We start from the raw sequence: 22,642 nt of genomic DNA, 5'->3' as shown, positions 1-22,642 counted from the left end.
GATTATATTAGAAATTGGGATGTGAATAACGATCTGAAGATTAATCACTCCTTCATCAATAAAATAACAACTTGCATTTACTTCTTGGATAAATCCTGAAGTCTCTAAACCTGATTTCTGAACTTCCCAATTAAATATTTATGTTACTGTTATTACAAAGGCTGACTCAAGTGAGACCTATGTGGTTCTGTTTGTCAAGGCAAGTAAGGTGGAACTTAAAAATTGAAGTTCGAAGTTATTTTTAGTGTAGTTACTAGAAGGAATTGATAGAGGTACCTAGGAGTTGTGGATCTTCATTTGAAGGACTGTAGGAGTTGGATAGTAAGTAAATTTGTCTGGTTTGTTCCATCAGGAACCTGTGCTGAGACTGTTGCTCTTCACTATATTAATGATTTGGGTCACAACTTTGGTAGTACGATATTTAATTTTTTTATGACACGAGGTGTATGTGGGAATTCCTACACTCTAAACAGCCTATTTGAATTGTTTGTCTGAAAAGGCTGGTATTGCCCGTTTAATAAGGCTGAGACAAGCTGTTTCCCCAGTCTTTGAGCATTGGCTGATGTTTCAGGGTCTGCAGTCATCGATTTAGGCTTCCCCTCTCATCTAGGGCTAATTCTGGCCTTCAGTTTCTCTCACTGGGGTTGTCTTCTGGGTTTGGTCAGTCTGATGATGCTTGCCACGAGGTACAAGGATCTGGGGATGGTGTGCTGCTTGGCTGCCAGTTGAAGGTGGTCTCTGGTGATGCTGTTGAAAAAAGTAAAAAAGGCACAGAGAGAGAACTATGGCTCCAAGTTGCGCTCTCCATGAGTTTCTCGAAGATTCAGTGCCTGTGCCCAATCCTTTGCTGTTTGTAATATATATAAATGATTTGGAGGAAAATGTAACTGGATTGATTAGTAAGTTTGCGGACGACACAAAGGTTGGTGGATTTGCTGAAAGCGATGAGGACCATCAGAGGATACAGCAGGATATAGATCAATTGGAGACTTGGGCGGAGAGATGGCTGATGGAGTTTAATCCAGACAAATGTGAGATAATGCATTTTGGAAGGTCTAATAAGATAGGAAATATACAGTAATGGCAGAACCCTTAAGAGTATTGATAGGCAGAGGGATCTGGGTGTACAGGTACACAGTTCACTGAAAGTGGCAATGCAGGTGGCGAAGGTAGTCAAGAAGGCATACAGCCTTCATCGGCCGGGGTATTGAGTTTAAAAATTGGCAAGTCAGGTTGCAGCTTTATAGAACCTTAATTAGGCCGCACTTGGAATATAGTGTTCAATTCTGGTCGCCACACTACCAGAAGGATGTGGAGGCTTTGGAGAGGGTACAGAAAAGATTTACCAGGATGTTGCCTGGTATGGAGGGCATTAGCTATGAGGAGAGTTTGGAGAAACTTGGTTTGTTCTCACTGGAGCGACGGAGGTTGAGGGGAGACCTGATAGAAGTCTACAAGATTATGAGAGGCATGGACAGAGTGGATAGTCAGAAGCTTTTTCCCAGGGTGGAAGAGTCAATTACTAGGGGGCATAGGTTTAAGGTGTGAGGGGCAAGGCTTAAAGGAGATGTACGAGGCAGATTTTTTACACAGAGAGTAGTGGGAGCCTGGAACTCGTTGTTGGGGGAGGTAGAGGAAGCGGATACGGTCTTGACAAGTACATGAATAGGATGGGAATAGAGGGATATGGTCCCCGGAAGGGTAGGGGGTTTTAGTTAAGTCGGGCAGCATGGTTGGTGCAGGCTTGGAGGGCCGAAGGGCCTGTTCCTGTGCTGTAATTTTCTTTGTTCTTTGTTCTTGTCACATTATGCCTTTGGCTTCCTACTGAGCTGGGTGCCACCAAGTCTGTGTAGCATTCCTGTGAGGCTTGTCTGTGTGAGACTTCTTACTATGCTTACCCCAGTCCAACGCCGGCATCTCCACATCATAGCATTCTTCTAACATAGTTAGTTTTACCCAACTGATGATTACAATGCGTTGTTGCAATAGTAATCTTGCTCAGTACGGGAAGTACACAGGTTCAGACATTTGGTGTATGTGCTTGGCTGAGGAGCCAATGGTGCGAAGCTACCATCTGTGGGATCTGTGGTGAAAAGTATTCTGAACGCCCCTAAGTCAGAATCCCACCTAAAAGGTTCACTGGAGGCGGAAACAAACATCCTGAAACGTTCTAACATAGCAGGTTCACTGGAGGTGTAAACAAATGTTCATTCTGAAACAATGTGGCCATTAGCGCCTGGCCAGGCAGTTCCTATCAAAACTAGATGGACCTGGAAGTTGATTGTCCAAGTCCTGCTGCATGAAAACTGTCCATTCCAGCTCTGCAGTTTACAAATTGCAGAGTCTGGCTGTGTTTAAACTTGGCTTCCATGTTTCAAGTTTTTATCCATGCTCATGAAAAGCTACCAATATTTCTGTAACAATCCTGGAGGTCATGGGTCACTTGACCACACTGTCAAGACTCCTTGGGATCTTGTATGTTTCAATCAAGTCACCTACCATTCTTCCAAACTGCAGTGGCTGCAAGCCTAGCCTGTCTAACCTTTCCTCATTGCAGTAAGTCCTGATATATATACTAGAGATGAGAATTTCAGATATCTGGAAGAACTACTTTTAGTAGAGCGGATGTGGGCGGCACGGTGGCAAAGCGGTTAGCACTGCTGCCTTGCAGCACCAGGGACCCGGGTTCGATTCCTGGCTTGGGTCACTGTCTGTGTGGTGTTTGCATGTTCTCCCTGTGTCTGCGTGGGTTTCTTCTAGGTGCTCCGGTTTCCTCTCATAGTCCAAAGATGTGTGGGTTGCCCCTTAGTATCAGGGGGTTAGGAGGGTAAATAAGTAGGGTTATGGGGATAGGGCCTGGGTGGGATTGTGGTTGGTGTAGACGCGATGGGCTGAATGGCCTCCTTCTGCACTGTAGGAATTCTATGACCTAGAGAGTCATCTGAAATACATTGGCAGAATGTACTGTGAATATATGTGCTGGAGATGACTAGTGATGTCCTCCCAGGGTCTGTGATGAGGTCTCAATTATTCAATTATTCATTAAATGAATAACTGAAAGAACCATATATGCAAGTTGTCTGATAACATAGATTGGTTACATCGTAAACAATGTTCAGGAAACCTTAAATTATAGCAAGACATGAATGAACAGAATCGTGGCAGATGGATTTCAGCAGAGTTAAGTATGAGGTGATCCAGTTTCAATCAGGAAAGGATAAATCCAAGCACTTTATAAATGGAGAAACGCTAGGAATGGCAGAGGTTCAAGGAGATTTAGGGATCCATGTAGACATCACTGAAATGTAGTGGTAGGGTACAAAATATGATCAAAGAAGCTCTTGAAATGATAGCTTTTCTGTCTATTGTGATCGACTAATCAAGGGGAGGAAGTTCTGCTGCAGCCACGTGGAGCCCTGGTTATACAGTTGTGAGCATTGCAGGATGTATTGCAAGTGTGGATTCACCAGAATGTTACTGCTGTTCCAAAGGTTAGATGTGCACCAAGATGAAATATTAGAAGGGAGAAGAAGCAAGCTGCATACTGGATTTGGAGAAAAGAATAGTTCAGAAATAGGAAGAATCAAACTGGGATAAACTGTGAAGCAATTGAAGATGGGTTTGAAGTGCAGGTGTATAAATGGTTACAGTGTGGTTCATAAGGTTGGTGAGCTGCAGACTTGAGTTGCCTCGAACTATGATGTACCTTTTTGATTTGATTTATTATTGTTACAATCATTGGGATATGGTGAAAAGTATTCTTTCTTGCGTGCTATACAGATAAATCATACCTTTCATAGAATACATGGGGAGATGAAAAGAAGAAGGTGCAGAATACAGTGTTACAGTCATAGCTAGGGTCTAGAGAAAGATCAACTTAATATATGGTAAGTCCATTCAAAAGTCTGATTGCAGCAGGGGAGAAGCTCTTCTTGAGTCGGTTGGTATGTGACCTCAGACTTTTGTATCTTTTTCTGGATGGATGAAGGTGGAAGAGAATATGTCTGGGGTGCGTGGGGGTCCTTGATTATGCTGGCTGCTTTTCGAGGCAGCGGGAAATGTAGACAGAGTCAGTGGCTAGGAAGCTGGTTTGCGTAATGGACTGAGCTACGTTCACAGCCCTTTGTAGTTTCTCGTGGTCTTGGGCAGAACAGGAGCCATATCGAGCTGTGATGTATCTGGAAACGATGCTTTCTATGGGTGCATCTGTAAAAATGGAGAGAGTTGAAATGGAGATGCCGAATTTCCTCGGCCTCCTGAGAAAGTAGAGGCGCTGGTGGTCTTGCTTAACTATAGCATCAGTGTGGAGGGACCAGGACAGATTGTTAGTGATCCGGACATCTAAAAATGTGAAGCTCTTGACCATTTCCACTTCATTACCATTTATGTAGACAGGGGCATGTCCTTCACCATGTTTCTTGAAGTCAATGACTATATTCTTCATTTTTTGACATTGAGGGTGAGATTATTGCCGTCGTACCATTTCACCAGATTCTCTATCTCTTTCCTGTACTTCGACTTGTCATTCTTTGAGATCTCATCCACTGCGGTGATATTATCAGCAAACTAAAAAATGAAGATGGAGCAGAACTTGATCACACAGTCATAGGTGTATAAAGAGTATAGTAAGGGGCTGAGGACACATCCTTGCAGGGCACCGCTGTTGAGGATAATCATGGAGGAGGTGTCATTGCCTATCCTTATTGATTGCAGTCTCTCTCAAGTCTAGGGTCCAGTCATAGAGGGAGGAGCCGAGCCCAAGGCCACAGAGTTTGGAGATGAGTTTTGTTGGGATAATGGTGTTAAAGGCTGAGTTGTAGTTAATAAATTGGAGTCTGACATAAATATCTTGTTGTCCAGGTGTTCCAGGGTTGAGTATAGGGCCAGGGCAATGGTGTCTACTGTGGACCTGTTGCGGCAATAGGTGAACTCTAGTGGATCCAGGCAGTCTGGGGGCCCAGAGTTGATTCATGCCATAATGATGGATGTTAGAGCCACTGGGTGGTAGTCATTAAGGCACACTGCCTGACTTTTCTTTGGTACGGTACATGGTACAAATAATGGGAGGATTGATAATCTCATGGGCTAAAAATTCATTTGTTCATTCTGTTGGTCGCAGGTCGGCATTTGTGACTTTCCCACGGATTTCATAGTTGGGCCATGGAAGTGGGCAATGCGCAATTGTGCTGTCACCTCCTTTACCTCATATTAGTGTGGGGTTGAGTGGGTTCCTGGTGACTGGCACCCTCTTTGCCCTTCTAGCTGCCTGTGAACTTAGCAGGAGACCAAACGTTGTTGTGAGATCATATAAGAACATAAGAATAGGAGCAGAATTGGCCGTTCAGTCCTTCAAGCCCATTCATTCAATGAGATCATGGCTGACCTACTTTGACACCAATTACCTGCACTATCCCCATATCCCCTGATGTTTTTAATATATAGAAATCTATCAATCTCAATGATTGAGTCGCCACAGCTCTCTGGGACAGAGAATTCCAAAGATTCACCACCCTTTGAGTGAAGAAATTCCTCCTCACCTCAGTCTTACATGGTCTGCCCCTTATTGTGAGACTGTATTTCCTGGTTCTTGACCCCACAGCCAGGAGAAACATCCTTCCTGCATCTACCCTGTTGATTCCTGTAAGAATTTTGTATGCATAAATTGAGATCAATGTTAATTCTTCTAAATTCCAGAGAATAAAGGCCTAGTTTATTTAATCTTCCCTGATAGGACAATCTTTCCAGGAATTAATTTTGTAAACTTTGTTGCACTCTTCTATGGCAAGTATTTATTTCCTGAATAAGGAGACCAAGTCTGCACACAATATTCCAGGTGCAGTCTCACAAAGGCTCGGTATAATTCCAGTAAGACAACTTTACCCCTATACACAAATCCTCTTGTAATAAAGGCCAACATGCCATTTGGCTTCTTAATTGCTGCTGTACCTGCATGTTTTTTTAAAATTCATTATGGAATGTGGACATTGCTGGCTAAGACAACATTTATTGCCCATCCCTATTTACCCTTGTGCACAAATCCTTGAAGTAAAATCATCAGACATATTGTCCGGTTCCTCTGTACCTGCACTACCTTAAAGAGTTTCACAGTTTGAAAAAGGACAATAGATGGGTGGAACTTGAGAAGTAATACTTCAGCATTGGAAAAACAAAAAAATAGTAGGTCAGGCAGCATCTGAAGGGAGAAACAGAGTTAACGTTTCAGGTTAATGAATATATTCAGCTTGTTCTGTTCCTATTACAGGTTTCCAGCACCCACAGTTCTTTGCTTTTGTTGAAGGTGGCAAAACAGGTTGAGAAAGCAGTTTAAAAATCATATGGGATCCTGGGTTTTATAAACAAAGCAGAGAGTACAAAAGCTTGGAAGTTATGAAATCTTTACATTGCGCTGGTTGAGTTTCTGGACACCACACATTTGGAAGTGTTAAGGCATTCAAGAGGTGGTGTAGGTACAGAGCAAACTGACAGTATGCCTGATGCTTTTACTTCAATGATTTGTGCACAAGGGCAAGTAGGGATGGGCAATAAATGTGAGATGGCACAGTGGTTAGTACTGCTGCCTCACAGCGCCAGGGAACCAGGTTCGATTTCTGGCTTGGGTCACTGTTTGTGTGGAGTCTGCACATTCTCCCCATGTTTGCATGGATATCCTTCAGGTGCTCCGATTTCCTCCCACAGTCTGAAAGACATGCTGGTTAGGTCATGCTAAATTTTCCCTCTGTACCCGAACAAGCGCTGAAGTGTGGCAACTAAGGGATTTTCACAGTAACTTCATTGCAGTGTTAATGTAAGCCTACTTATGACTAATAAATAAACTTTAAAATTTAGATTGCTGAAAAGATTCACAAGAAAGATTCCAAGGATTAGGAACTTCAGTTATGTGGATAGATTGGAGAAGATCAAGAGGGGAGGTGGTGGCATAGTGTTATTGTCACTGGACTGGTAATCCAGGAACCCAGGGTTCGAATTTTACCATGGCAGATGGTGAAATCTGGAATTAAAAGTCTAACAATGACCATGAAATCAATTGCCATAAAAACCCATCTGGTTCATTCATGTCCTTTCGGTCCTTATTTAGTCTGTCTTATGTGACTCCAGATCCACTTAAATGCCCTCTGAAATGGCCGAGCAAGCAACTCAGTTCAAGGACAATTAGGGATGGCAAGCATTTGTTTCCCATTCTATGCATTAGTTAAAAGAAGGTCAAGATTTATGAGCATTTAGAGAGGTTTAGTATGCTCAAGAATACTCAGCATGGCTTTGTCAAAGGCAGACCGTGCCTTACGAGCCTGGTGGAGTTCTTCAAAAATGTGACGAAACACATTGACGAAGGGAAAGTGGTAGATGTGGTTTATATGGATTTTAGCAAGGCGTTCGATAAGGTCCCCCATGCAAGGCTTCTAGAAAAAGTGAGAGGGCATGGGATCCAAGGGCCTGCCGCCCTGTGGATCCAGAACTGGCTTTCCCAAGGCGGCCTTCACGACACACGACGGCGCAGAGTCGCTGAGCAGAAACTGATAGCCAATTTCCGCACACACGAGGACGGCCTCAACCGGGATATTGGGTTCATGTCACACTATTTGTAACCCCCACAGCTTGCCTGGACCTGCAGAGTTTCACTGGCTGTCTTGTCTGGAGACAATACACATCTTTTTAGCCTGTCTTGATGCTCTCTCCACTCACGTTGTTTTGTATCTTAAAGACTTGATTAGCTGTAAATATTCGCATTCCAACCATTATTCATCTAAATTGAGTCTGTGTCTTTATATGCCCTGTTTGTGAACAGAATTCCCACTCACCTGAAGAAGGGGCTTGGAGCTCCGAAAGCTTGTGTGGCTTTTGCTACCAAATAAACCTGTTGGACTTTAACCTGGTGTTGTTAAACTTCTTACTGTGTTTGCCCAAAGGAGGCAGAGAGTGGGTATAGATGGGTCTTTTTCTAAATGGAGGTTGGTCACCAGTGGTGTGCCCCAGGGATCTGTTCTGGGACCCTTGCTGTTTGTCATTTTCATAAATGACCTGGATGAGGAAGTGGAGGGATGGGTTGGTAAGTTTGCCGACGACACGAAGGTTGGTGGGGTTGTGGATAGTCTGGAGGGATGTCAGAAGTTACAGAGGGACATAGATAGGATGCAAGACTGGGCGGAGAAGTGGCAGATGGACTTCAACCCAGATAAATGCGTAGTGGTCCATTTTGGCAGGTCAAATGGGATGAAGGAGTACAATATAAAAGGAAAGACTCGGTACTGTAGAGGATCAGAAGGACCTTGGGGTCCGGGTCCATAGGGCTCTAAAATCGGCCCCGCAGGAGGAGGTGGTTAAGAAGGTGTATGGTGTGCTGGCCTTTATCAATCGAGGGATTGAGTTTAGGAGTCCGGGGATAATGATGCAGCTACATAAGACCCTCGTCAGACCCCACTTGGAGTACTGTGCTCAGTTCTGGTCGCCTCATTACAGGAAGGACGTGGAAAAGATTGAAAGGGTGCAGAGGAGATTTACAAGGATGTTGCCTGGATTGAGTGGCATGCCTTATGAGGATAGCTGAGGGAGCTCGCTCTTTTCTCCTTGGAGAGAGGTAGGATGAGAGGAGACCTAATAGAGGTATATAAGATGTTGAGAGGCATAGATCGGGTGGACTCTCAGAGGCTTTTTCCCAGGGTGGAAATGGCTGCTACGAGCGAACACAGGTTTAAGGTGCTGGGGGGTAGGTATAGGGGAAATGTTAGGGGTAAGTTTTTCAGACAGAGGGTGGTGGGCGAGTGGAATCGGCTGCCGTCAGTGGTGGTGGAGGCAAACTCAATAGGGTCTTTTAAGAGACCCCTGGATGAGTACATGGGACTTAATAGGATGGAGGGTTATAGGTAGGCCTAAAAGGTAGGGATATGTTTGGCACAACTTGTGTGGCCAAAGGGCCTGTTTTGTGCTGTAGTTTTTCTATGTTTCTATTATGAGAGGCCTCTATACAGTAGATTAAAAAAATGGTGGAAGGGTTGCCGATTTAGGGTGACTGACAAAAGATGCGGAAAAACATTTTGCGGCAGGTTACTGTCTAGATTGCACTGTTGGAGAGGCTGATGGGGGCAAATTCAATTGTAGCGTTCAAAAGAAATTTGGATATGCACCTTAAGAAAAAAGTTGCAGGGAGAATGAGAGGGCGAGTGGGACAAGCTAAATTGCTTTTATTGCAGGCTGACTTGATGGGCCGAATGTGCTGTAACCATTAGGGGAGGTGATGGCCTAGTCGTATTATTGCTAGACTATTAATCCAGAAACTCAGTTAATGTTCTGGGAACCCGGGTTCGAATCCTGCCACGGCAGAAAGTGGAATTTGAATTCAATAAAAAAAATCTGAAATTAAGAATCTACTGATGACCATGAAATCTTTGTGGATTGTCAGATAATCCCATCTGGTTCACTAATGTCCTTTAGGGAATGGAATCTGCTGTCCTGGCATGGTCAGGCCTACATGTGACTCCAGAGCCACAGCAATGTCATTGACTCTTAACTGCCCTCGGGCAACTAGGGATGGGCAATAAATACTGGCCAGCCAGCAGCACCCAAGTCCCACGAATGAATTAAAACAAAATTCAATGGTTCTTTGAAATGGAACACAATGATAGCTGGCTTAGAACATAATAAGAACATAAGAACTAGGAGCAGGAGTAGGCCATCTGGCCCCTCGAGGCTTTTCTGCCATTCAATAAAATCATGGCTAATCTTTCTGTGGACTCAGTTCCACTTACCCGCCCGCTCACCATAACCCTTAACTTCCTTATTATTCAAAATTCTATCTATCTTTGCCTTAAAAACATTTAAAGAGGTAGCCTCAACTGCTTCACTGGGCAGGGAATTCCACAGATTCACAACCCTTTGGGTGAAGAAGTTCTTCCTTAACTCAGTCCTAAATCTGCTCCCCTTTATTTTGAGGCTATGCCCCCTAGTTCTAATTTCACCCGCCAGTGGAAAAAACTTCCCTGCTTCTATCTTGTATATTCCCTTCATAATCTTATATGTTTCTATAAGATCCCCTCTCGTTCTTCTGAATTTCAATGAATATAGTCCCAGTCTACTCAGTCTCTCCTCATATGCCATCCCTCCCAACTCCGGAACCAACCAAGTGAATCTCCTCACTCCCTCCAGTGCCGGTATATCCTTTCTCAAGTAAGGAGACCAAAACTGTACACCGTACTGCAGGTGTGGCCTCACCAGCACCTTATACAGCTGCACCGTAACCTCCCTGGCTTGGAATATGAAAAGTTACACTGGAACAACAGTTTCATGCCTTGAATAGTTAGGATCTGGAACGTAGTGACTGTGAGGTGGAGGCAGATTCAGTTGAGGCCTTCAGAAGAAAATTTGATAATTTTCTGAAAATATTGCAGGACTACAGGGAAAAGGTGGGGTACTGGGGATAGGTGAGTTGTAGAGAGCTGGCATGGACGTAACGGATCAAATTGGCCTGCTTTCATACTATAGCCATTCAATAATTCTGTGAAATAGTTGCATACCACAAACATAAAATTCTCAAAAGTATTTTAATTCTATATATTTTATGCAAGATTTATTCACTTTATCTTCTGTACTTTATGCACAGAAATATATTTCTAAATTGACAACATTCCATGAAACTGTCTAGATATTGGAAAGTGATCAGAAAAGCTCTTAGTGCTACATTTCCTGCAATCTTTTGCCTCTAATTGAGAAAAATGCAGTTTTGGACATAGTTGTCATGTATAGGAAATACTTTAATTCAGAGCATTTAATGAGTGCTGCTTGTAGGACTGGATAATTACAGTTGTCTGAAAATACAAATACCAGGCTGTGTACAGTTTCTGGTGTCAGCAGGATTACTTCTCTATTCTTCTCCCCTTTCCACTCGGCAAATACATTATCTGCATTAAGGTTGATCTGGTTGACCCTTATAAATGAGGAAAATTGTTTGTGTGCAATGCTGCTGAAGAGCTGAGACACAAAATTTCTGTTCCTGCCACTGTTCGAAGGCACCAGGTACTTCAGTCTAAAGTGTAGGATTATGCAGCAATGCAGTATTACTTTTCACCACCTCTAGAGTAAGACAAGAAAACCATTGTTTATTAATAATGGCTGCTTTGTTAGTGACTGAATTCTGTAATACACATTGTAAAAACAATTCTGACATTAAGAACACTTCAGAGAAAAAAACTGCTATTTAAGACATGAGACTGAGTTACACACTTTGTGGATTCAGTTTTTAAAAAATGAATTTATGGGATGTGGGTGCTGCCAACTAGACCAACATTTATTGCCCATTCCTAGTTGTCCTTGAGAAGGTGGTGGTGAGCTGCTTTTTACGAGAATCGACGATGGTTTCATGGTCATCGTTACACTTTCAATTCCATATATTTTATTGAGTTTTTAAATTCCACCATCTGTCATGGTAGGATTTGAACCAGGATTCTCAGAGTGTTATCCTGGATAATGTAGACATGATGGGCCCGCACTGGAATCATTCTGTGATTCTGTGAAATGCAGCCAATTCAGAATGATGGAAATGAGATGGTTGCAAATATATAGTTGTGCTTGTTTAATTGTATGGATATTTTTGCAATAATTGTATATCTGAGATATTTTTGTCCTTGGATGGCCATGTTGTGAAGCACATCTCACTTTCTTTAACTGAATTACATCTAGCATCAGACGAAGAGCAATCCATGGTCTTTGTGCCAGGTATGGTTTTGGAAATTACTTGTTTGTGCTGCTACTTTAACATACATTATGCAAACTCAGTATTGAAGATGCTTCCAAATACACTTTGATCAATAATGCATCCCAAAAAAGTAATATATGCAAATCTGTGCAAAATAATATAGAAAAATTGTCCATTTATTCTGTTCCTATTTATTATTGATAAAATTGAGCTTTATATTACAGATGTGTGAAAATCCATAGCATTGTATGTTTAGATTGCTGCCATCCTATTTTTGTTTGTGGCATCTATGGCAAGGATTGTCGATTTAAAAATAAGATGGTGTAAAACAATTCGGGGTATAATTGCCTTTTTTCCAGAATGTTATATTATTTATACTGTTTATAATTTTTTTTATTTCCTATTAAGCTGATTCCTTTGATTTCAATTCTGGAAATTATGCATAGGATTTTTCTGTAGAATAGATGGGTGACATTGTTCATAGAATCATAGGCTCTGATTTTACCGGCATGGCCGCCTGAGGCTCGTAAAATTGTGCCTGAGGCCAACGGGGAATGCCGTTCTGCGAGCCTCGCCTGCTCTGATTTCGGGGGGGCTGTGCCGGTAAAATCAGGGCCATAGAATCCCTCCAGTGCAGAAAGCAGGCCATTCGGCCCATCGAGTCTGCACTGGTTCTCCGACAGAGCATCCCTCCCAGCCCCTATCCCTGTAACCTATGTATTTACCCCGCTAATCCACCTAACTTACACATCTTTTGACACTACGGGGCAATTTAGCATGGCCAATCCACCTAACCTGCACATCTTTGGACTGTGGGTGGAAACCGGAGCCCCCGGAGGAAACCCACGCAGACACGGGGAGAACGTGCAAACTCCACACAGTCACCCAAGGCTGGAATTGAACCTGGGTCCCTGGTGCTGTGAGACATCAGTATTAACCACTGTGCCACCCTACATTTGTTACATTTACAATTGTTCCAGTATACAGTGAAATAGAAAATTGCAGACACTAACGATAGGGAACGACTTCAGCTATCCATTTTTTTTGAAGATGACCTTACTTTCTAAATGACATCGTATGTACAAATATCATTTTAAAAAATGAAATGAGTAAAATGTGGAATTCCTTATCCAGAGTCCATTACAGCAGAGAAACTACTCAATTCTTGGGATGGAGTCATGAAGCATTGATATCTAGAAGTACTGCAGCGAAGTAACTCTCAGAAAATATCCGACCTTTCAAATTTTGCTGAATGTCTTGAGACGCTTTTGTTAATCACACCAGTGTGAGAAATCTTGCAACTAGATGAATTTGGAAATCCATTACCCATTTTTAAGACCAGATGTTTTGCAGCAAGAAAAGCTTGCTGCAAAACCTATTCTTTCATAGATCTTACTAAACTTAACTCTCATTGTGAAAGATTTTGTGTAGGTAAAAGATAAAATGTTTGTTTGACCTTTGTGTTACATACATTTCGCCTTACATGTGAAAAGATTCCTATGGGGATCCATAAACTAATATAACCAAATTTACCAAATGACGCCCCCCAATGAAGAAATTAGTAACGAGATTTTACTTTTTGTAACTTTTACTTTTAATGCGTATCAGAATCAGTGTTAAATAAACATAAATTAACAGGCAAATCATGGTCAGTGTGAAATATGGGGGCGGTACAGTGGCACAGTAGTTAGCACCGCTGCCTCACAGCGCCAGGGACCCGGGTTCGATTCCCGGCTTGGGTCACTGTCTGTGTGGAGCTTGCATGTTCTCCCCGTGTCTGTGTGGGTTTCCTCCAGTTTCCTCCCACATTCTGAAAGACATGCTGGTTAGGTGCATTGTCCCGGACAGGCGCCGGAATGGGCTAGTAGGGGAATTTCACAGTAACTTCATTGCAATGTTAATGTAGGCCTTACTTGTGACTAATAAATAAACTTCTTACTTTATATAAATTTCACATGGAATAGTAGATACAACAAAGACATGTCATTAGTAGGTGGTCTGTCATGCCTGTATGGTGCCAGTTTCAGGCATTCAGTTCCTCCAAACAGAATGCCTGTCCCTTTTCAAGGACTGAGCTGATTCTCCACAGGTGACTTCATCTGTGTTAAGAGGTCTCCTCTGCCTATGCAATCTTCCCTATATAGTGCATTTCCTTTGGAACCTCCTCAGCTCTCAGTCCCCATTAATCATGGTAGCATGGATCTACCAGAACTTCTTTCTTCAGCTTTCCCCTTTCTGTATGTCGCACGGCCTCTGTATATTAATTTCCTTCCTGTCGGTCCTGCGTCTAGGTTGAGGGTTGTCAGGTCTAGTATTCATTACTTTCCAAAAAATACAGTTGATCTCTTTAGAACCGATACAAACTCTTTTGAAAATGCTTTTCAATCATTAAAAAAAATATGGATTCCCCAAATCTTTTTAAGTAATTGCATTTTTCTTGCTGTTACTGAATCTGGGTCAAAGATCATGGATTCTCCCCAGCATAGACCATTATTACATTATCCCCAAAACTTGATTCATTTCAGCTCCAACCTTGTATTTACTCAGATGTTTTAATGTATCATTGCAAAAAGCTCTATTTGTAAGCTTATTAAATATATCCACAACATAGTTACAGGATGGGAAATATTTATTTCTAATATTAAGAGTTGCTGAAGATTTGTTGATTTTATATGGGTCCACTGCACTCATAATCCAAGTAAATAGAAATATGAATAAGCTATTCTGTCCCTTGTTCCTGTTCTGTTATCTTGGTGCATCAGTACATACATATGAAATGGGAGCAGGCGTAAGCCACTCAGCCCGTCAAGCCTACTTTGCCATTTAATAAGATCGTGGCTGATGTAATTTTAACCTAAACTTCACATTACTACCTAACCCCGATAACTTTTCACCCCCCTGCTTATCAAGAATCTATCTACTTCTGCCTTAAAGATAGTCAAAAATGCTGCCTCAATCACCTTCTGAAGAAGAGACTTCTCACAACCCACTCAGAGATTTAAAAAAAATTTCCTCACCTTTGTCTTAAATGGGCAACCCCTTATTTTTAAGCAATGTCTCCTAGTTCTGGGTTCTTCCACAAGAGAAAACATCCTTTCCACACCCTGTCATGTCCTCTCAAGATCTTGTACATTTCAACCAAATTGCCTCTTACACTTCCAAACTCCAGGGGGTACAGGTCTAGCCTCTTCAGCCTTTCCTCGTAAAACAACCTGTCCATTTCAGGTATTATCTAGTTACTGCTTCTAAGGATCCATTTACATCCTTCCTTAAATAAAAAAGATCAATGCTGCATACAATATTCCAGATGTGATCTCATCAATGCCTCATATCTTCTCTCCTTCTTTGGTGATCAGTCACTGTTGAGTATGATTGTCCACTGAAGAAATTCTGTGTTACTCGTCATGGATTCTGTGGTTCCTTGCGCGGCTGATGAGCCAGATCGAAGAGCCGAATCTTTGATCGCACATGTGGCAGGTATTTCTGGGAAGTGGATTAGGTCCTTGCACTCTAGATCATTGCTATTTCTTTCCCAGGCTCCTTTTCAGGGTGTCCTCAAAGAATTGTGACCCTTCAATTAGGAAATTCCTCCAAGTAGGCTTATTCTGAGCAAAGGTCTCCCAGGTGTCTTTGTTGCATTTCTTGAGGTAAACCTTCAGGGTGTCTTTTAAGCACTTCATTTGTACTCCCCTTGTTCAGTAGCCTTCCTCGAGCTGGGTGAAATGAAAATTTGCTTTGGCAGTTGGACTGACATCCTGAGCACATAGCTACTAGCCAGTGGAATTGGTTTCGGATGATCGTGGCCTCGATGCTGATGCCCCTGGCTCTTCATGAATGCTAATGCTGTATGTCTATCCTCCCAGCTGATGCAGAGAATCCATCTCCGACATCATTGATGATTCCTCTCCAGGGCCATGAGGTGGCTTCTGTACCTAGGCCAGGTTTTTGAGCCATGTAGAAGGCTCAGGAAGGACGACTGCCGTGTACACGAGGATCTTGGTGTTACCACGGATGTCGTGGTCATTGTAGACCCTCGTCGTCAGGCATCCGAAGGTGACGCTCACGGCTTGGATACGATGTTGGATCTTCACATCGATGTCAAACTGAGATAAGAGGTGGCTCCCCATTTAGGGGAAATGTTCCATATTTGGAAGGGTTTCTCGGTGGATCTTTATATAGGGAAGAGACGGGATCTTGCCCTCGGGTGGGTTGGTATTGGACTTGAGTCTTCTTGAGGTTGAGGCTGAGACCGATTCTTCAGTATACTTCTGTGAAGGTGTCAAGCACAGCTTGAAGATTCTGTTCTGAGAGTGCTGAGATGATGATGTCATCCGCGTACTGAAATTCCACGAGCGATGTCAGTGTCGTTCTCTTCTTGCATTTCAACCGATTGAGGTTGAAAGGTTTCCGATCCATCTGTGGACAATGTCCACTGCACTGGGAAGCTTGTTCTCAACAAGAATCATAGAATCCCTACAGTACAGAAAGAGGCCATTCGGCCCATCGAGTCCGCACCCACCACAATCCCACCCAGGTCCTACCCCCATATCACTACATATTTTACCCTCTAACTTACGCATCTCAGGACACTAAGGGGCAATTTTAGCATGGCCAATCAACCGAACCCGCACATCTTTGGACTGTGGGAGGAAACTGGAGCACCCGGAGACACGAGGAGAATGTGCAAACTCCACACAGACAGTGACCCAAGCCGGGAATCGAACCCAGGTCCTTGGAGCTGTGAAGCAGCAGTGCTAACCACTGTGCTACCGTGCTGCCCAACATGGTGAAAGATGGTGGCGACGAAGGTAGAGAAAACAGTGGAGGTGATGATACGTCAAGACTTGGACCTCAAAGGTCATTTTTCTGTTGGTGAGGACTGTCGCTGATATCTTTCTTGTCTTTGAGGATTTGGAGGATGTTGATGAATTTCCTTGGACAACCAGCCTTTGCTGGGTCTTCCATTGCACTTTCCGGGTGACTGAGCCAAAAACCTTGGCCAGATCAATGAAGGCCATGTAGAGTGATTGATGTTCCTCCTGGCATTTCTGTTGAAGTTGTTGAACAGTGAAAATCATGGCACGGTAGCACAGTGGTTAGCACTGCTGCTTCACAGCTCCAGGGTCCCGGGTTCGATTCCCGGCTCGGGTCACTGTCTGTGTGGAGTTTGCACATTCTCCTCGTGTCTGCGTGGGTTTCCTCCGGGTGCTCCGGTTTCCTCCCACAGTCCAAAGATGTGCGGGTTAGGTTGATTGGCCAGGTTAAAAATTGTCCCTGAGATGTGTACTTGGAGGGATTAGCGGGTAAATATGTGGGGGTAGGGCCTGGGTGGGATTGTGGTCGGTGCAGACTCGATGGGCCGAATGGCCTCCTTCTGCACTGTAGGGTTTCTATGATTCTATGTCCGCAGTTCCGTGGTTTGGTTGGAAGCCGCACTGGCTTTTCGGAATGATTGTCTCAGAGACTGGACGAAGACGGCCAGCCAGGATTCTGGCGATGAAGATTAGGGACTTTCATTGGTAGTTCCCACGGACCCCTTTTCTCCTTTCTTGAAGTTGGTGACGATGACTGCATCCCTGAGGTTGGCAGGAATTTTTTCTCTGTTCCAGATTTTCAGGATGTGGAGATGCCGGCGTTGGACTGGGGCAAACACAGTAAGAGTTTTAACAACACCAGGTTAAAGTCCAACACGTTTATTTGGTAGCAAATGCCATTAGCTTTTAGAGCGCTGCACCTTCGTCAGATGGAGTGGAAATCTGCTCTCAAACAGGGCACAGAGACACAAAATCAAGTTCAAGATTTTCAGGAACAGCTGATGAACATGACGGGTGATCCCTCCTCCTCCAAGTTTAAAAATCTCTGCTGGAATTCCTGCAGCTTTACCATTGTTCAGGTGCTTAATGGTGGCTTTGAGTTCGTGGTGTGAATCCAAGATCATCTTCAAACAAGTCCTCAACTATGATTGTATCACTATTTAGGATTTCTTTGAAGTGTTCTCTCCATTGAAGGCTGATGCTTTCTCTCTCTGTCAAGAGGGTTCCATCCTTACTCTGCACTGGTTTGAGGCCTAGGGTGTTAAGTCCATATATTGCTTTGGTGGCACTGAAGAAGCCTGGGTCTTGTGTTTGTCGGCGAGGAGTTGCAGCTCCTTGGATTTCTCAGTCCATCGTTGGTTCTCGATTTCCCTAGTTCTTGTTTGTACCTCTGCCTTTGAATGGTGAGCTCTCCTCTTTGCCTGACTGGTTATGTCATCTTGCCAGGCGTGGAGAACTTTCCTTTTCTTTTCAATGAGGTCTCGCATGCCGTGGTCATTCTCGCTAAACCAGCCTTGGTGAACAGAAGAATCCCGTTGGAGTTGTAAAATGGCGAATTCAATCCGATGCATCCTGGGCTGATACTTGGGTTTTCCTCTCCAGAAAGTGCACCCACCGTCAACTGCTCTTCATCTGCTCTTTGTGTCTCTTGCAGGGCAGCTACATCAATGTTGAAGAGGTCAGGGCACCAAGGCAATTCTCCGTTCCAGTCGATCGTTCTGCATGTTATGAGGGTTTGTACATTCCAGGTTCTGAAATTGAGTTTAACTTTGATTTTCTGACTGCAGTTAGATGAGCCTGCTGGATGCGGTTTTCCAGCTTGGCTGCAGGAGGAACAGACTATTTTTGGAACACCTTTTCTAGCTCTTTCCTCATGCGGGGTGATCAAGGTAGATCCTGAAAAGGACTGCTCAGTTGTGAAGAAAGCTTCGAAATGCTCTCCTGTTCCTATCCAAACCTCACCTACGTGCTGGTCCGAAGCTAGTGACTTCCAAATCTCTCATTTCTGTTCCTGTCGTCTCTCTTCGATCGCCACAGGGCTTGTCTACGTGGGGGTTCCTTTGGTTTCCCCTAGTTGATACCTGGTATGGGACATCTTTTAATGTGGGTATGCCGTTGCACATCTGCAGAAACAGCCCTTGACAGAGGGTAGATTCTGTTCTAGTAGCAAGGGAACCTTGACAATTGGGGACCTCATTACTGATGCAGTCTTCATCCGCCATTGCAGCCGTTGATACCATACGTGTATCTTCTGCCTGATCCACCATTGAGGACTTGTTTTGGATTGCACTTTGTCTGGTTTCTCCCCTCCAACCTTGCTGTCATGGGTGACCCTGCCAGGAGTTAGACTGACAATGGCATGGCTCACTGCATCAATGGAATGTTCAAAGCGCTCCACCATGGTAAGGTGGCAATCCAAGGAAAGGTAATGCCCTGTATAACTGATGCATAACCTCCCTACTCTTGTATTCCATTCCCCTATAATAAGTGATAAGATTTGCACCTGCATACTAACCTTTTACAATACAGGTACTAGAACACCCAGATCCCTCTGCATCTCATAGCTCTGCAATATTTCACCATTTAGATATTATACTTCTTTATTCAACGTGCCAAAATGAACAATTTCACATTTTCCCACATTATATTCCTCTTGCCAGATCTTTATCCATTCACCTAATTTATCTTTATCTTTTTGTAGCCTCCTTATGTCCTCTCACAACTCAACTTTCCTTTATGTCATCAGCAAATTTAGCAAACATACCATAGGTCCCTTCATCCAAGTCCATGATGTGAATTATGAAGAGTTGAGGCCCCAGCCCTGAATCCTATGGCAAACCACTCATCACACCCTGCCAAGCAGGAAACAAAATGCCTACTCTCTGTTTCCTGTTAGCTAGCTAATCTTCTACCCATGTCAGAATGTTACCTTTTACGCCATGCGCTTGAATTTTTCACAATAACCTTAGATGTGGCACCTTATCAAATGTTTCCTGAAAATCTAAATACAGCACATCCACTGTCTCCTCTTTATCCATAGCACATGTTACAACTTCAGAGAACTCCAGTAAATTAGCTGAACATCATTTTCCTTTCACAAAACCATGTTGACTCTGCCTGATTACCTTGACTATATCCAAGTGCCCTGTTATAACAGCTTTAATAATAACTTCCAACATTTTCCCTAAGACAGATGTTAAGCTGATTCCTGACTTCTGTCTGTCTCTCTGTTTGAATCTCTATTGAACTATCCCTGAACCTAAATTGCCAGTTCGCTTTTGCTAGATTTGCTATCATGTCCTCATAATTATCCTTATTTAAGTTTAAAATACTAGTCATAGATCCACTCTACTCTCCCTTGAACTGCTACAGTCAGTACCATACAGTGCGATGCAGTAGTTCAAGAAGGCGGCCTTCTTTCCAGGGCAATTAGGAATTGGAAATATATTTATTATTAGTCATTAATGAAGTTAATGAAGTTATCAATGAAGTTAGTGTGAAAATCCCCTATATATATATATATATCCCCTAGATATGCTGCCCTTGTTAGTGTCATTACAATATTAGATTTCTTTGTTTTAACGGATTGGAGAAGAATTTTAAAGATTTTTCTTCCCCTGATTTGGTATTTGGGAATTTTTTTGTTTTTCCCAAGTGACCACATGATGGTTGGTGGGGCACTGATTTTTGTGTGACTGTGGTGGGTGGGATGAAGCAACTTGTTGTTTTTATAAACCTACCTTTTCACGTATTTGTAACTAAAGGTGGGCAATAAATATAAGGTTGCCAAGATCATGTGAATAACATTTTTTAAGAATAGTAATGATTTAATAGATCACAGATATTCAGTTCCACATCTCTACTAGCTGTTTATTGTGTTTATTAGGGTTGATGATGGAAGGAAATGTTAAACCTGAATCAAAGGTGAAGTGTAAAATTCAAGAAGTTGGAGCAAAGCTCACCTTCCATCCTGATTCTGTTTTTGTGGATCCTCTGAAGACTAAATCTGGAAAGCTACCCATGCCTGACAAGGTGAAATTATGTTTTTATTACATCTTGTATCCCACTAAAGATTAATATATGTTTCTGCAGGGTTTAGAGAGGCAGTTTTGTAAAAATAATGAATGTTATTGAAATGATGTGCATAATTTTGTTGCAAAAGCTTTTAGTTCAGGTAGTTAGATAATGTTTTCAATAAAGTTATTGTATTGAGTGAAATTGTGAATTTGTTTCCCATTAAGGATGCATCCATTCGGTATTTATTTCTAAGACCCTCCGTATTGAAATTTAGTGTTAAAACAATTGGCAGTTAGGCTGTTCTTTCATCCAAGATTAACTCACTAATCCTTTTCCGTACTTTGGATCAAAAGGCTATCCCCAGAAGACCAGCATCATTTGTATTCTAAATGTACATATTCTGGATCTAGGAGGTATATTAAAATTAGCAGATACAAAACCAGGGAGCGTGAGTAATTTTAAAATTCATTCATGAGATAGGGGGTGTCGCTGGCTGACTAGCATTAATGCCCATCCCTAGTTGCCTGAGGGCAGTTGAGATTCAATCACATTTCTGTGGCTCTGGAGTCACATGTAGGCCAGACCACGTTAGGATGGCAGATTTCCTTCCTTAAAGGATTTCCCTAATTTATGGTGATTGGAGCGATTTTATTACATAAGCAGGTTATAAGGCTGGGGAAATAGATGCTAAATAAAATTTTATGCAGCGGGATATGAGCTCATATATGTTGAGTTGTAGATAAAAATTGAGAATAGTTCCTAATTCAGTCATTTCAGGAATTTCTGGTATTGCTTAATATCATCTTTTCCCTCAAATAGCATGGAAGCATCTCATACTTGGAAAGCACCAGCTGCCACGTCTTCTGGTGACTTCGGAAGTTTATACTTCATGTTCAGTAAGGGTGTATAATGAATACAAGTTAACTTAACTGTGGTATCTCTGTTATTGACCTAGAAGGACCTTAATGTTACCAAATCACCAATGAGTAGCATGTTTCATGGTCAAATTGTTGACCAGTTAATATATTTATCTTAACAGTCTTCAGGCAGGCCCTCTGGGACTCTCAGCCAGGTTGAGAGAGGGTACCAAGTTTCTTCCAAAGGATAAATGGTAGTGTCAACTTGACTCAGTTTTACCACTCACACTTCGTTTTGAGGCCTGATATCAGACAGCATACATTGGGTTGTGGTATCAAAGGAAATCATGGAGAAATTGAGCTGTGTATCCTTTGCATGTTTAGAAGCTGACCATGTATCTGCATATGATTTTACTAAGGGTGGCACATAGAAAAAGGAGAATAAGGATAGGTTGCATTTACATTAGTTTTATGGGGTGAACAGGCATAGAATTCTTGGACACAACACTCTCGAGGGCACTAGTGGCAAAAAGGAGATCAGAGGGGTGATGTTTGTATCCTTTTTTAAATTCATTCATGGGGTTTGGGTATTACTGGCTAGGCCAGCATTTGCTGCCCATCCCTAACTGCTTTTGAGAAGGTGGTGGTTGTGAGCCACCCTCTTGAACTGCTTATGGTTTTGTGGTGTGGGGCACCCACTATGCTATTGGGAAGGGAGTTCTAGATTTTTGACCCAGTAACAGTGAAGGAACAGTCATCACTGACTGAGAACACCACTTTGCATGTCTACCAAGCGTGTAAGCTCAGTTCACTCCTGTAACGTGGTGAGACCTGGACAACATTTGGTCCGGCAGCAGAAAAAGCTGAATAGACACCAGCATCTCTTGACAAGGCAAGTTCACAAACAGAGGTCCATGTGTGTACTACTATCAATATACATTCAATCATCAAGTCTGTGCAGACTCCACCATGTTCATTGAATGGATAAAGATGGTATACTCAAAAGATCTTTTGTGCACTGAATTGGCCACTGGGTCATGACTTCCTGGGCATCCATACCTCTGCTACAAAGACACCTGCAAACGAGATATGATGCTGGCAGACATTGATACTGACAATTGGAAAATGATTGTTGACTGCTGTGACCTCTGGAGGTTGATTGGAAGGGCTTTGGAAGAGCTGAGTAGAAAGCTAAAGCTCAGCTGACCAAGAAGAGGGCCCAGAGAAAATAGCAAAAAGGTCCTTGAACA

The 22,642-nt window shown here is 42.8% G+C and overlaps 1 protein-coding gene across 4 annotated transcripts in view; it reads left to right on the top strand.

Moving 5' to 3' along the window:
- kiaa1328 (KIAA1328 ortholog) overlaps nt 1-22,642 on the top strand; it is a 202,500-nt gene that overhangs the window by 589 nt on the left and 179,269 nt on the right. For 2 of the 4 annotated variants that reach the window (XM_078220671.1, XM_078220691.1), the window contains exons 2-3: nt 11,689-11,724; nt 20,405-20,550. In XM_078220671.1, the coding sequence (XP_078076797.1) occupies nt 11,689-11,724; nt 20,405-20,550 (182 nt within the window). The remainder of the gene's footprint in view (nt 1-11,688; nt 11,725-20,404; nt 20,551-22,642) is intronic. The other 2 variants (XM_078220681.1, XM_078220701.1) reach the window with 2 other exon arrangements.

Source organism: Mustelus asterias, chromosome 1 (genome assembly GCF_964213995.1).
Source record: "Mustelus asterias chromosome 1, sMusAst1.hap1.1, whole genome shotgun sequence".
In the NCBI taxonomy this organism is placed as follows: domain Eukaryota; kingdom Metazoa; phylum Chordata; class Chondrichthyes; order Carcharhiniformes; family Triakidae; genus Mustelus; species Mustelus asterias.
Note: the sequence above shows the minus strand (reverse complement) of the source record. Positions and strands in the feature narration are given on the sequence as shown.